The sequence below is a fragment of the Cetorhinus maximus genome, chromosome 14 (genome assembly GCF_964194155.1).
Source record: "Cetorhinus maximus chromosome 14, sCetMax3.hap1.1, whole genome shotgun sequence".
NCBI lineage: Eukaryota > Metazoa > Chordata > Chondrichthyes > Lamniformes > Cetorhinidae > Cetorhinus > Cetorhinus maximus.
Window position 1 is genome coordinate 50,952,184 of NC_135892.1, and position 16,191 is coordinate 50,968,374.

The following is a 16,191-nucleotide window of genomic DNA, read 5'->3' on the forward strand; positions in this document are numbered from 1 at the left end:
AGCCTTGGTGTGTTGCTGCAATGTATCTTGTAGATGGTACACACTGCTGCCACTGTGCATTGGTGGTGGAGGGAGTGGATGTTGAAGGTGGTGGATGGTTGCTTTGTCCTGGATGATATTGAGCTTCTTGAGTGTTGTTGGGGGCTGCACTCATCCAGACAAGTGGAGAGTATCCATCACACTCCTAACTTGTGCCTCGTAGATGCTGGACAGGCTTTGGGGAGTCAGGAGGTGAGTTACTATCTGCAGAATTCCCAGCCTCTGGCCTGCTCTTGTAGCCACTTAGGCCATGATCAATTACTGCTCCTAATTGCATCCACATAATTAGGTGTATGCTATACCCAAATAACAAATTTTAGCTCCCGTAAGTCTATTAGGATCTTTACCTACAGTATTCTTGCTTATTCCAGCAACAGTGTTACAGTTTACAAATTATGCAGGGTTTTGTGTATTTATCATGCTCAAATTTTGTTACGTATACTGTATGTTCAGTGTAGCTGTCTTTAACTAACTATAACAAGAATGAAAGTTGCCATTAATTGAAAAAAAAATTAAATATTTCATAACTAGAGCAAAATAACTGAATTAAAATGATTTTTAAAAATTTGTTCATGGGATGTGGGCATCACTGGCTAGTCCAGCATTTATTGCCCATCCCCAATTGCCCTGTTCAGAGGGAATTGCTGTGGGTCTGGAGTCACATGTAGGCCAGACCAGGTAAGGGCAGCAGATTTCCTTCCCTAAAGGGCATTAATGAACCAGATTACAACAATCAACAATGGTTTCATGGCCATCATCAGACTTTTAATTCTAGATTTTTATTGAATTCAAATTTCACCATCTGCCGTGGTGGAATTCGAACCCAGGTCCCCAGAACATTACCCTGGGTCTCTGGACTACTAGTCCAGTGACAATACCACTATACCACCACGATTTTGCAATACCAAAGCCACAGTAGTCCAGTGTGGCTTGACCAGCATTATGATCAGTTATTGTGGCATTATGTTCAATGTTCTTGATTGGAGACAATTTTAATTCTGTCCAAACAAATGGGTCATGTCTGAGTTAAAATATTGCCTATTATGTATGATGGACTGAAAGCCTTTCAATATGAACTGAAAATCTTGTGTATGCTTAAATTACATTGCAGTAAATTCTAAACCAGAACCTTTGCATCAGTGATGGAGATTGAGAACAAGGCACTTGGTGGTGAAGGGAGAGTCTAAATTCTCTGCCACTCACTCCTGGCTGGAGTTTGAATTACACACGGTGTGGTTGTCAGGGCTAGTCACTTTGCACTCTGTAGTTGTAATGCTGCAGTTGGCACTCTCTGTCATCAGTTCCATTCATTTAGTTCCTATATGGAATCTGGGTGCAAGTCTCAGAAAAAAGTCCAGCGCAGGTTTAAATATCAGCTTGATCATGCTACACACATGTAATGTAAATGGGTATCTGCTCATTATGGTGCAATTTCTAAAGGTTGGTGAGAGATGGATTTTGAAAAGATTTCTAAAGATACAGAAGTAAGAAGGTGAAGAGTTTTAGAGAGGGAATTTGATAAGGAACTCAAGATGGATGAAAATTTTGCCACCAATTGGCACAAGTAGCATTTGATTCTTTTAGGAAATCCTACTTTTAAAATATATTTCTAGGCAATTTTAAAGATGTGAAAAGGATAGAGTGAAAAGGATAGAGTGAAAATATCAAGACATATATCATTGGATTAATGTATAATAACAGTTATTTGTGTTTCATGTTCATTTTCCATCTGTAAGTTTGAGAGAGAGAGAGAAAAAGACTTTAAATCATTTTGCCTCAGTGCCTCTAATCATTAACAATTCATTGAGGAAATTGGGGTTCAGTTATGGTAACTTCTGTTACTGCTTGTAGCTACTCCTACCAGGAGATCTGTCAAGGCATGTCCGTCTGTCTTGCGTCATCCTTATTGTCCCTCCACTGTAGCTCGCCTGCAACCACTCCAACTATGCCTAGGTCGATCCCTCTTTCTGCGGGCCTCCACTTTTCCCCTGAGAAGAGATCTCTCTAGTTTTTCAGTTCTGATCAAATGGCTGAAATACTGACATTTTCTTTTCAGGATGTCACTTTTAGAGTTCAATTTGCAATTTCAAGCACCTCTTCACTTGTCTTATGGTCTGTATATGGAATTTTAAGCATACATCTTAGCATTCACACTTCAAAACGCTTCTATTTTCTTCCACAGATCTTTACTTATTGTCCAGTAGTCTGATAGCATTGACTGGTAGTTCCAATTGAGGTTTATTTTATTAATGTCTGGCCCAAAGAAATAAAATAATCTGAGGGATTCGCATAAGTAGTATAAATTATAGATCATTACCATGTTTCATAGAAAATAGTAAAATGAATAGCATTCCATCCAGACAGGTCTTATTCTGTTATCATCTATTTGGAGCCGAGTTACTGCTAGAAAATACTTATCTGAGGAATCACGTAAGGGTTTTTAGACATGAAGTTAACATTTTTATTGAAATTAATTCATATTGTTATCAGTAATATTTTTAGTTTTCAGTTCTAATTTTGTTAGAATCCACTTATGAGTAGGTTTACGAGTTATCTTAGATCCTGATTTATTCCAAATCAAGGATCACTGCAGTTTAAACGCCTGATGTCATATTGGGAGCCAACCTTCTAAGAGAAACTATGGCCATCATATTGCACTGTGGGATACTAACAAACATTTAATTTATTTTATAAACATCTGAAAATGAAGATTAGAAAAAGACTGATCCATTGAGCTTGTCTATACTCTCATGGCATAACTTTTTGATGTTCGCACCTCATTCTCAATGATTTCTCAAATGTAATTGTTTCCACCAGACTTTATAAGTTCTCAACCCGTTCTCGGGCTGGTTCAAAGCCACTTGTGAAAAATGGGATAAAGGCACTCAACTTGGAACTCAAGATCTGTTGTTTAAGTGCTTTCACCAACTAAGCCACAGCACCCATGCTCACCATCATTATCATTCCCGTCCCGTACCCTCACTGTGCCTATCTCTCTCCGGCAACCATCCTGGAAGAGGCAAAGATTTAGGAAAAAGCGCTCTGGAAAACTCCTGAAGAAAACCAAAGTTGTTATGATCTCCATAGAGACTGATAACGTTTAACTTCCTGTTAACAACTTAAAGAATAACAGGTCAAAATTTCACGTTTTAAAACTTTTACTGTAACAAATGAATAAAAGTTCTATTAACTAAATACCATTTTCATTTTGTAGACAACTTATACTTTAAACTACGGAGAGTAACATTCCCCTTTTAGACTAATCACCTGTTGCACTCTCCCCAGAATCACAGTCCTTTTGGAAACAGTCCACAATTGCTCCCAATTTCCAATGGGTTCCTGCATCTCCTTTCACTGAGTAGTAACTTTGAGTGACCATTTTCAGGCACTTGCCCCAATTTTCAGAGAGTTCCTTAAATCGACTAGCAGCAAAGCCTATTCCGATGATTCTGTTCCCGGCCATGCCAGGATGATTCTCCCAGAATCCTTAGATGGCTGCAGGATGTGTCTCTTTGATGAGAGACCATCTCCCTCCCACATCTGGCTGTGGTAGCTCGCAAAGCCAAGCAGTCTCTTCCCTCTGCTGACCACACAGAACTGCTATTGTCTGTCTGAGCTAGTCATTGATTTGTAGGAGAGCCTGTAATTTGATCTCAGCCGGTTTGACATTAGCTGCCGAGGCAAGGAGGGCCAAGATGGGGAAAGAGTGGGGGTTTGGCGTCCATCGGGAGGTCCCGAGTGCGACCGAAAAAATTCCGGGATCCTGGGACCTTTTTTCCTATTCCCTATTCCCCATGACAATGTGAAACCACTCTAGTTTTGTCTTCACGGAAGAAGATGCAAATAACTTCCCAGGAATGCTAGGGAATTGAGGATCTAGTGAGAAGGAGGAATTAAAGGAAATTGGTATTACTAAAATAACAGTGCTGGAGAAATTAAAGGCACTGAAAGACTATAAATCCCAGGGCCCGATAATCGACATCCCAGGGTACTAAAGGAGGTGGCCATGGAAATAGTGGATGCATTGGTTGTCATCTTCCAAAATTCTGTAGATCCTGGAACAGTCCCGGCAGATTGGAGGGTGGCAAATGCAATCCCACTATTTAAAAAAGGAGGGAGGGAGAAAACAGCGAATTGCAAAGTGATTAGCCTAACATCAGTAGTAGGGAAAATGCTAGAATCTGTTATAAAGGATGTGATAACAGGACACTTGGAAAATATCAATGCTAATAGACAAAGTCAACATTGACTTATGAAAGGGAAATCATGTTTGACAAACCAACTGGAGTTTTTGAGGATGTAACTAGCAGAATAGATAAGGGAGAGCCAGTGGATGTGGTATATTTGGATTTTCAGAAAGGTTTTGATAAAGTCCCACATAAGAGGTTATTGTGTAAAATTAAAGCACATGGGATTGAGGGTAATATATTGGCATGGATTGAGAATTGGTTAGCAGACAGGAAACAGAGTATAGGAATAAATGGGTCTTTTTTGGAATGGCAGGCGGAATGACCAGCGGGGTACCACAGGAATCAGTGCTTGGGCCCCAGCTATTCACAGTATATATCAACGATTTGGGAACCAAATGTAATATTTTCAAGTTTGCTGATGACACAAAACTAGGTGGGAATGTGAGTGGTCAGGAGGAAGTTAAGAGTCTTCAAGGTGATTTAGACAAGTTGAGTGAGTGGGTAAATACATGGCAGATGCATTATGACATGGATAAGTGTGAAGTTATCCATTTTGGTAGGAAAAACAGAATGGCAGAATATTATTTAAATGGTGATAGATTAGGAAATGTTGATATACAAAGGGACCTGGGTGTCCTTGTACACCAATCACTGAAAGCAAGTATACAGGTGCAGCAAGCAGTTAAGAAGGCAAATGGTATGTTGGCCTTCATTACAAGAGGACTTGAGTACAGGAGCAAGGATGTCTTATTGCAGCTATACAGGGCCTTGGTGAAACCACACCTGGAGTATTGTGTGCAGTTTTGGTCTCCTTACCTAAGAAAGGATATACTTGCCATAGAGGGAGTGCAGCGAAGGTTCACCAGACTGATTCCTGGAATAGCAGGATTGTCGTATGAGGAGAGATTGGGCCGACTAGGCATGTATTCACTGGAGTTTAGAAGAATGAAAGGGGATCTCATTGAAACGTATAAAATTCTGACAGGGCTGGACAGAGTGGATGCAGGGATGATATTTCCTCTGGCTGGGGAGTTCTAGAATAAAGGGTCACAATGTCAGGACAAGGGGTGTGCCATTTAGAGCTGAGATGAGGAGAAGCTTCTTCACTCAGAGAGTGGTGAACCTGTAGAATTCTCTACCACAGAGGGATGTGGAGGCTAAATCCCTGAATATATTTAGAAAGGAAATAGATAGACTTCTAGACTCAAAGTGTCAAGGGGATGGGAAGAGAGCGGGAGTATGGTATTGAGCCATGATCATATTGAATGGCAGAGCAGGGTCGAATGGCCGAACGACCTACTCCTGATTCTGTTTTCTATGTTTCTATTTTTCTATCTAATCTTGTATCTAGGTAGAAATGCTAATTAGCCATCTTTGTTCTCAACCCCCTTTCATCTTGGAAGTAAACGGACAGTTTACAGCACAGTTTATAACTTGGTACCTTCAACACCTTTCTGGGATTTCGGAAGACTCAGAGCCTACTCATGGTAAACACAGACACTGCTGCCATTGTCTCCAAGCATAAATATCTTCCACCTTCTTCTCAGTGAAACAATCTAAGCCTTCCTTTGATCCCTAACAATCAAACCACCCAGGCTGACTGCCAGGCAGACTCTGGAGCAAGTCACATGACACCCTTCAATTACCCTAAATTTAAAACTACAGCCCCAAAATGTAATTTTATAAACCTCATAATTGTAACAAAATTTCTTCTCCAATGCCACCTGCCTTCTGTGTGAGGTTATGTTGGGCACACTTGAGAACTTTTAATGCTGCAGCAGGCTAACACTCACTCCATGTGCTCGACTTGTTTCAGAGGTCACTGACTGTGAAAGGAAGCACCTCCTCACTCTTAACCAGGCTTTGTGGTGATGTAACTTATTCTTATGTCCCCGGTCCTTCACAATCTTCGTAGCTTGATAACCAATCCACAGAGACTGAATGTAGTCCTTTCATTATTTTGAAGACCTCAATCAAATCTCCAATAAATGAGTCAGTGTCCCCATTAATGTAACAGGGAAAGAAATTTCAAATACATTAAGCTTTCTTCACTGTTGTTGGGTCAAAATCCTGGAATTTTCTCCTGAACAGCATTGTAGAGGTACCTACACTACATGGGCTGCAACAGCTCAAGAAGGCAGCTGACCAGCACCACTCATTGGTAATTAGGAATGAGTAGCAAATGCTGGCCTTGCCAATGATGCTCACATCCCATGAATGAATAAAAAATATACTTTCATCAGCTAGTGCTACATAATGTAATTTGTGAGTCTACCTTCATCATGGAGCGTCATCTTCTGTTATACACTTCTATTTATATATTTATATAGATGTGTAGCTATTTCTCTTTCCTTTGATTAGAGCATACTATACTTGCAAAACAGTTGGATCACACTACTTTTTCCTCTTCAGATTCATGGGCGAAGTATTGCTCATTCTGTGTAATATAATCTCCTTACAATTCCAATCAATTGTTTACTTATTTCAATAGGAATTAGATACACAGCTCCCTGATGGCCCTGTTGGTAATTATATTCTGCAGATGAGCCATACAGATGAGCAGATTACAGGTTCAATATCTGCTCTGCACTGAGTTGTTTGCTTGCAGGTAGTCAGCAGTGGGGATGCTGTTAGAGACTTCTGCAGCCTTGGATTGATGGAGGTGAACGTTTGGCTAGAGTTCTGGCCAGCACTCACTGCCTTGACTCATATGAGAAATTGCTAGCTGGATGAGATCCTAGAGGGTGATCACTGTTTGTACTGTTTTGTGTTCAAAGACTGCAGTGCAAATGGTATGCAATTGTACGCCTATATTGAACTCATCTAAGATGGTGGCTTACAGAACTTCCCTCATGGCAGAGGTTACATGACTACAGCAAGCTAGACAGGACATGTAGTGCTGTTACATTTCAAAACCCAAATGTCCTCCCTTTTAATAACGAACAAAAGACACAAACATCCCCCTTTTCCTAATGAACAAAAGGCAAATTTGCATGCACGATCATGTGTAACTGTGAGTTACCAAAGTTACCCACTATACTCACATTGTTCTCATTCTTTAACAACTGTTTGTTTTACCAGTCAGTCTCTGCACCCGTATTCCATACATAGTCTTTAAATCGTGCAGATCTCTTAATGGTATGCGTGTGTTTTGTCATTGGCTGTTCACCTGGATGATGTTCCCTCTCTGGGGAGTGTCATTCCTGTGGTACCAGTTGTTCCATTTCCATTGTTGGGGACACATGGACCTCTGAGATTGATGGTCGTTTTGTAATCAGTACAGCTGGTGAGATCCTTTCTCCCTGACCGGCTGATTGCTGTGAAGGAACAGCTTTGCTGGTTGTGCGTATATGCCTGTGGTTGCGGCTGTATATTTGATTGTTCACTTCCACCGCGTATGGTCACAATGATAACTTCTCTATGCATGTCCCAAATTTCCACGTGGGCTGACTTCTGTTGAGAGCGTTGACTGTTTGCACCCTGACTGGCACTCCAATGCTCAGCTCTGGCAATGGTTTGGCTGTCTTGTTAAACTGAAGCTTGGCTTTCTGCTATTTCACCTTGATTTTTTTCAGTCACGCCTGTTACTACTTCTGGTTTCAGTAGCTTTTTTGCTATTGGAGTAGTAGTTTGGGTGCGGTGTAACATTAGTCTTTGGACTGGACTACTTTCCATGCCTTTAGTTGGTGCGTTTCTCCAATCGAGGATTGCTTTGTGTACATCTGTTTTAGATTTGCTTGATTTCTCGATGGTTCCTTTGGTGATTTTCACTACCACCTCAGCCTTTCCATTCAACTGGGGATAGTGCGGAGATGATGTATAGTGTTCAAATGCTTCAGTTTTGGCTTGCCATGTTGAGGTACTTCACACAGGTCTTTGAAGGTCATTGGTCATTATGTTGCATGATGTACCAGTGTCTATCTGACACTTCTTGTTCACTTGATACTCTCCTGCGGTCATCATTGTAACAGTTACAAGCCATTTTTCATCTACAGACTTGATGGAACCAACCTGTTGTGTCATATATAGTGCGTCACCAGACTCTTCTGCTGATATCTCTTCAATGGCCATCTATATAGGCTTGTTTTGCTTCTTTCTGGCCAAACACTTTATGAAATGATTTTGTTTCTTGTAGTTAAAATACTACCTACCTCATGCTGGGTAATCCTTCTTTTCCTTTGTATGATGTCATCTGCAGTATTTGTATCCTTCCCTTTGTCCGTGATTATTCTGCTCTTTCAGCCTGGAATCTCTCTCAGCATAATGTATCTCCTGGTGTGCTCTGCCATACATATGCTCTAACTGACGTTTTACAAGCTCTGCACTTCTACACATGTTTATCACTTTCCTGAACATAAATTTCTCCTCTTTCAGTAGACTTGCTGTCACTGAGGGGTCTCGTAGGCCTATGACTATTCAGTCTTTAATCGGATAATCTCTTAGCTGTCCAAATTCACAATTCTGCAAGCTGTGTTACTACAGTCACATACTCTTCAATGGGCTCGTTTGCAGTTTGAGCTCTAGTGTTGAGTACATAGCGTATATAAGTAATGTTCACTTGTGATTCAAAGCTTGCGTTCAAGCCTTTCAAAACCTCTGTCTGTTTTCTTTGTTCATCAGTTAGATTTAGGGTGGAAAACAATTTGTAGCAGTCCCTCTCCAGCAGTGTTGCAAGCGTGGCTGTTCTTATCGGCTCTGGCTTGTTAATTAAATCTGTTGCCAGCTCATAGTTTTGCCATCGCAAATGGAAAAACTGCCTGTTCTGCCACATATCACCCTTCATTTCTACTTGAGTGGGGAGTGGAAAATTTAAAATCATGTTAACTCACCCAGTATTTTACTTGTAACCTTCAGTTTGTGTTTGCTTTTCCTTGCCTCGCTTCAGCAGATTTGAATATTTCTGTGTGCCTTTCTGAGTTGTAGCTTCTCTGCAGCATTTTCAGGGTTTCAAAACTCTGTTTTAGCTCCACTTCCAACACCGTGTTTCGAGTTCAAAGGTGGCAGTGCTTTCTCATCGTAGGTCTTTATTGAACTCATCTAAAATGGTAGCTTATAGAGCTTCCCTCGTGGCAGAGGTCACATGACTACAGCAAGCCAGATAGGACATGTATTATTGTTGCATTTCAAAACCCGAACATGTACAGCCTTTCTTCAACATGTGCCATTGACTTCAGGAGAGGAGGAAAGATAAAATAAAACATATACAATTCTTATCTTTTGCCACCTCCAAAATTGGGCAGGGCAGAATAGGTGGTTAGGGGTGTTAGGATCATGGCTTTCATTCAGGCACTTGCGCTGTTAAAAATCTTAATAACTGTTGTTTCTACATCCTGAGTCTAAGTGGATAATTTACCTTCTATTTTGATATCTAATTTACATATTAGAAATTTGCCCTAAAAAATGATAGGCAGCAAATTAAGTTGCTCTGTAGTCAGGGGGACTTAAGTAGGGGGGCAGTATCCTGAGTAGTTTGACTAGATCGACCAGATAAAAAAGAAATGTTCACAGCCATTTTGAATGGTGAGAATATATTTGACCATTTTGGCTTAGTTCAAGTTGCCTCACGGTGCTTTTTAATTTTCCATAAAATCTGGGTAGTGAGTTTCTTCAAAATTTTTTCCTTTCAATAAATGTTTCAAAATAGCAGTTGAGCCTGGTATTCAGTTGCCTTCATGCTGACATTGTTTGTTTTCTCTTGCAGGAAAGGATGAGCCGAGCAGTTACACTTGCACAACTTGCAAACAGCCATTCAATAGTGCATGGTTTCTCCTCCAACATGCCCAGAACACCCATGGATTCCGAATTTATTTGGAGACTGAGCATGGAAGTCCCTTAACCCCACGGGTTGGCATTCCTTCAGGACTTGGGGCAGACTGTGCCCCTCAACCTCCACTTCATGGACTTCACGTAGCAGACAATAGTCCTTTCAACCTGCTGAGAATGTCTGGGCCTGTCTCACGGGAAACTTCAGGGCTTGGAGAAGGCCGTTTTCCCCCTACACCTCCGTTGTTTAGTCCTCCACCCCGGCATCACCTAGACCAGCATCGAATGGATCGGCTGAGTGCTGAGGAGATGGCTATGGTGGCAGCACATCACACCAGTGCCTTTGACAGGGTACTGCGTCTTAACTCCATACCTATCGAGCCACCATCCATGGATTTCTCTAGGAGACTTAGAGAATTGGCTGGCAACACCTCCACTCCTCCATTGTCACCGAACCGGCCTAGTCCTATGCAAAGGCTATTGCAACCATTCCAGTCGAGCAACAAATCCCCATTTCTCAGCACACCACCCCTCCCAGCCCTCCAGCCCGCAGCACCTCCTGCCCAGACTGTGCTCAAGTCTAAATCCTGTGAATTCTGTGGGAAAACATTTAAGTTTCAGAGCAATTTAATAGTGCACCGCCGAAGCCACACCGGTGAGAAACCATACAAGTGCCACCTTTGTGATCACGCCTGCACTCAGGCCAGCAAATTAAAGAGGCACATGAAAACACACTTGCACAAGTCCTCACCCATGACAGTCAAGTCAGACGATGGACTTTCCACCGCAAGCTCTCCTGAACCGGGTACTAGTGACCTTGTTGGCAGTGCCAGCAGTGCCCTCAAGTCTGCAGTAGCCAAGTACAAAAGTGAAACAGATGCCAATATGATTCCAGAAAATGGGGATGAAGAGGAGGAGGAAGAGGAAGAGGAAGAAGAGGAGGAGGAGGAGGAAGAAGAGGAGGAACCTGAAAATGAAAATAGGTCTGATTTTGCCTTTGGTGTCAGTCTCGAGGGTGGGCGTCACCATGAAAACAGCTCGAGGCCTGTAGAGGAGAAGAGGTCTCTGCCTGAAGTGATGCATAGCATTGCCATGAATACAATGCAGCATTATGGTGAGGCCTTCCATCAAGTTCTTGTTGAGAAACACAAGCGGACTCATCACTCATCTGAAGCAGAAGTTCAGAGGGATACTTATGATGAAGATTCAGTTGCTGGTGAATCTGATCGCACAGATGATGGTACAGTCAACGGTAGAGGTTCCTCTCCAGGTGAATCGGCCTCTGGGGGCTTAACCAAGAAGCCTATATTGGGAAGCCCGACTTCCCTCAGCCCTTTTTCCAAACGCATTAAACTTGAGAAAGACTTTGACCTGCCATCAGCACCTTTGGCTCCCACGGACAATGTTTACTCACAGTGGCTTGCTGGTTATGCTGCCTCACGACAGATGAAAGACCCATTCCTCAGCTTTGGAGACTCCAGACAATCACCTTTTGCAACTTCATCTGAGCACTCTTCAGAAAATGGAAGTTTACGCTTTTCCACTCCTCCAGGAGAAATGGACGGTGGGATCTCAGGTCGGAGTGGCACAGGAAGTGGTGGAAGCACGCCCCACATCACTGGACCTGGTCCTGGGCGGCCCAGTTCCAAAGAGGGCAAGCGAAGTGACACGTGTGAATTTTGCGGCAAAATCTTCAAGAACTGCAGCAATCTCACAGTCCACCGGAGAAGCCACACGGGCGAGAGACCATACAAATGTGACCTGTGCAACTACGCCTGTGCCCAGAGTAGCAAGCTCACGCGACACATGAAAACGCACGGTCAGGTGGGGAAAGACGTTTACAAATGTGAAATTTGTCAGATGCCTTTTAGCGTGTATAGTACCCTCGAGAAACACATGAAAAAATGGCACAGTGAGCGCTTGTTAAATAATGATATAAAAACTGATTAGGTGTATTGATGCTCAAGTTCCCTATAGCTTTTTCTATTCTCTTGTGATCAAAACGAAGTGGAAGCTGAGGACGTAAGGAACATGTGCTTGATGCCAGCACGACTGGTTTAATGTCACTGATGAATGCATGATTTGTATCGGGGCAATACTATTGCATTTACGCAAACTTGAGCCTTTCTCTTGTGCAATAATTTACGTGTTGTGTATGTTATTGTTTTTTTTCTTTTTAGACAGCATGTATGGTATGTTCGGCAGTTTAATTCTGTCCTCAGTTGGTGTTGAGTAACTACCCTTCTCTGATCTTTTTTTGGTTTTTGAAAGAAGATTACCATGCTGCATAGTGTCCTGTAACACATATCATGTACAGTTTAGGTTGTAACATAGAGAGGGAAAACAAAAATGAGGGGAAACATTCTTCCCCATTTCTTCCTCTGTTTAACCCTCTATGGACAGACTGGAATTCGCACTGTTAAAGCCGTTTATTTCAAAAGAAAAATCTGTCCTCAAAGGGTTAATATATTAAATTAGAACATAACAATTGCTGGCCTTGACTTTTGGAGAAGAAAACAAATTTGATGAAGATGATTGGATGAATACCATTGTTTGGTTAAAGGAATAAGAATAATCTGAGTGCCTTGCATCTATTTAAACTGTATTGGTTTTCTTTCTATTCTTCAGTTCAGTGCTGGAGGAGTAGCCTTGGGTTTGTGTTGACCCAAGTGATGGTTCCACATCATGCACCTGATTGTTTTGGCTACCAGTGAGTTAACCAATTCTCAATATTGAAGCAAAATGAAAGTAACAAAACAGGAGGAAAAAATCTTGACAATTTCATTAATGTCACAGTATCCATCTGTGATCCCTAAAGTCATGCTTGGTTCATACACCACACGGCAGTTGTATAAACAAAAAGATGATACATTAATGCTCGTACCAGCTCACCCACCCACCCACCCCCAGCTTGTACTTAAATCGCACTTGACTCCGCTTGTGACTTCTATGCCCTTTCTTTAATCAGGGGTACAGAGGCTGAGCAAAAAGACAAAAGGATAAAAGACAGCTCAGATAGGACAATTAAGTGCACTGTACAATTTTCCCAGTTTACAAACATATAATTAAGGGAAAAAAACTTACTAAAATACTAAGGAAAGAAAAATGAACAGATTGTTTAGTGTCAATTTGCCAGTCATTGACTAGAATAGTGCACCTGGCTAAACTTAAAAAGAATATAAAATATAAAGAAACACGATTTAACAGCACGTCTCCTCAGTGGACGATAACGGGACTGCAGTTGATTTAGAATAAATAATCTCGCTCCTACAGTGCAAGAATTTTTGTACAGATTTTTTAAAGTATAAATGGTAAGGTTTTTTTTTAAAAAGACACTTCATTATGTTAGGGAGAACTATATTTTAGGGTTCCAGTGTCTTGGTGGTTGTCAAGACTCATACATGTTATACAGTTAGTGGATACTCTGCCTTGGATACACAGCTCTTCAGGTTGTATAAAACTCACATTGGGGAAAGGTTTAAAATTATATATATATAGTACTTAACTATAGGAAAATGCACACATGTTGATTCCTATGCTAAACACATTTATGGTCTCTACTTTTCTGTATTTCTAGAATGGTTATTTGAAATAAATGTTCACCTAGTGTAGGCACTATAGTATTTATATTGAAGCTTGTATTTTTAACTGTTGCTTGTTCTTTAAAGGTATCAATGTACCTTTTTTTGGTAGTGGAAAAAAAACACAGGCTGCCACAGTATATTTTTTTAATTTGGCAGGATAATATAGTGCGAATTATTTGTACGTTTCAACAAAAAAAACAAACAAACAAAAAAAAGTACACACCCGTGACATTGTATAGATAAAGGTCGTATAACGGCCACTTGGGGGTAACTTTAGAAAGTCACGCCAATGGTCAAAGCGAATGGTTGTACATATCTTTCCCTTCCTGCTGCCATACTGTATACAGTACTGCAAGCTAATGTTTGTTCTGTAGTGTGCTTCTGTCTCCTAACCTCTCACCTACTACATTCCAGCATCTAACTTCATATGCAGTAAATTAAATGTTTGCAGTTTTTTCATTGCCAAAAACTAAATGGTGCTTTATATTTAGATTGGGAAAATTTCATATGCAAAGCATATTAAAGCCGCTTGAGTCAATACATTTTTGTAAATGGCAATGCAGAATATTTTGTTATTGGCCTTTTCTATTCCTGTAATAAAAGCTGTTGTTGTAACTTGAAATTTATCTTTTACTATGGGATTCACTATTTATTATTGCTTATGTGCGCTGTTCAAAACGGATGCACTAAATTGATCTTTTTTCCATTTTATTTTTTAATTTTTTTCTTTGTTTAGATGACCAAAGGTCATTACAACCTGGCTTTTATTGTATTTGTTTCTGGTCTGTGTTAAGTTCAGGAGTCTATTGGAAACCACTGTCTGTGTTTTGGCAGTTGTCTGCATTATCCTGTTCACATGCCCATTTTGTCCCTTTATGAAAAAAATTAATAAAAATTTTAAAGCTAATTGGTGAACCTTGTGTGTGCTTATTTATTGCTTTCTTCATTTTTTTTAATTTTTAAATTTATTTAGTTATTTGTTTTTATATGGCATACTCCAAATAAGTAGCTTTTGCTCCAGCTAAGGTTTTTCTCTGCAGTGTCCCCTTTCTCTGACCTATATAAGTTTTGGTAGCATGCTGGAGAAAATTGCCTGTCTTCTGTAAGGGTTCAACATATCAGATAACCAGCAAATTCACAGAGTGCATATGCAGATTTGCATCCTCCATGGACCCCGGAGATATGGCTAGATTGTATAGACCATTGAAAATCCAAAATTTTTTAAGTCATATTTTATTGAAAATGAGTGAAGCATAGTATAATTCTTCGTTACTAACAAAGTTCCCAGATAGAACAATTAATTGACATCTATTTCTCTTACCTCCACCACCCAGAGTAAATTATTAATCTTAATATTTGTGCACGCTATGTATACATTTAGAGTTAATTGTTGGTCAGGTAGCAGTTGAGAATGCAGGCACTACCTGTTTAACTAAATTACACCACATCAATTGATCACTAAACTCCAAATATATGGACCTGACATGATGTGAAACAGGAAACTGTTGAGTATAGCTGCTCTACTTGCTCAGCCATTGTTGCACCTTCTGCTTATAAGACATGGGCTCAGATTTTGAGGTTATAATGTCAGCGAGCCTATCAGTATTCGCTGTCATTACAACTGTGAAATTAACAGCAAGTTCTGGTGCCCACACATGCGCAGTTAAACGTGGAAACCCAGAAGTTACTGTCAGTGATTCCCTGCACCTCCACAGGTTACATTGTTGGAGCCCCCACGGACAGCAATCTTCTAGAAATCACTGAACTGATAAGAACTTTCCCTTTCACATTATAATATCGCTGTTAAATACTCCATAAAATGTTCTAGCTTGTTAATGAGGTGTAACTGGGTTTTTAACACCATACTAAGTCATATCTTCTGCTGAAGAACCCCTCTGACCCTGGAAACTAATTTTATATTTGTATAATGTAAAGTTTTTCTATTATGATAAAATTTCATAGATTTTTAATATATTTTTTCTTAGTGTTTTTGATATTTCAGTTTCTAATATGTATGTCTCAATCTTTGTTTCACTCTGTAGAATTGATCAAAAGTGAAGGTTAATCAGTGCATTTTACTTCCTGGTTTGCTGTCTGAGAACATCTTGATGGCATCACTGTTATTGGACACCTGGAGATCCCCTTGATTTGGCACCACAAATCCACACCATAGAGATCACTAGATCTTTGTGGGCAGCTTTCTTCAAGGTCAGCGGCAAGGGCTGTCACTTTGCTGCTGACCGCAAAATCCAGGCCATTTTTTTGAAAGTTGAGACCCTGATGAGCTAAGATGGTATGATATGGTATGATACAGATAAATAGCATATACTCAAAGGATTGGTGGGTATTTACTTTATATCACGCAGGTGTAGGGAAATGCAATAACTTGTGAGTTGCAATGGGGTCACCTCTTGGTATTAAAATATATCCTGTAACTCCTTAGTAACCACCATAAGTTCTGCTTTTAACACACGTGTGTGTTCAAACATGTTTTTCGGCTTTATTCCTTTAACTATCTTAATGCAGTGACTGATGATAAGATGTGAAGCCAAAAGGTATCTTTCCAGCAGGGATTAATGGATAACAAACAGAGCGTGGATTGCACCTGGTTTGTG

The 16,191-nt window shown here is 40.5% G+C and overlaps 1 protein-coding gene across 5 annotated transcripts in view; it reads left to right on the top strand.

The window, feature by feature from the left end:
* bcl11aa (BCL11 transcription factor A a) overlaps positions 1 to 16,191 on the top strand; it is a 213,038-nt gene that overhangs the window by 126,445 nt on the left and 70,402 nt on the right. For 4 of the 5 annotated variants that reach the window (XR_013578681.1, XR_013578680.1, XM_078556907.1 and 1 more), the window contains exon 3: positions 9,931 to 11,816. Coding sequence is in view for 3 of the 5 variants with exons in the window: in XM_078556907.1 (XP_078413033.1) it covers positions 9,931 to 11,816 (1,886 nt within the window). In the remaining 2 variants the exon portion in view is untranslated. Of the gene's footprint in view, positions 1 to 9,930; positions 14,484 to 16,191 lie in introns of those variants that run through there. The other variant, XM_078556906.1, reaches the window with a different exon arrangement.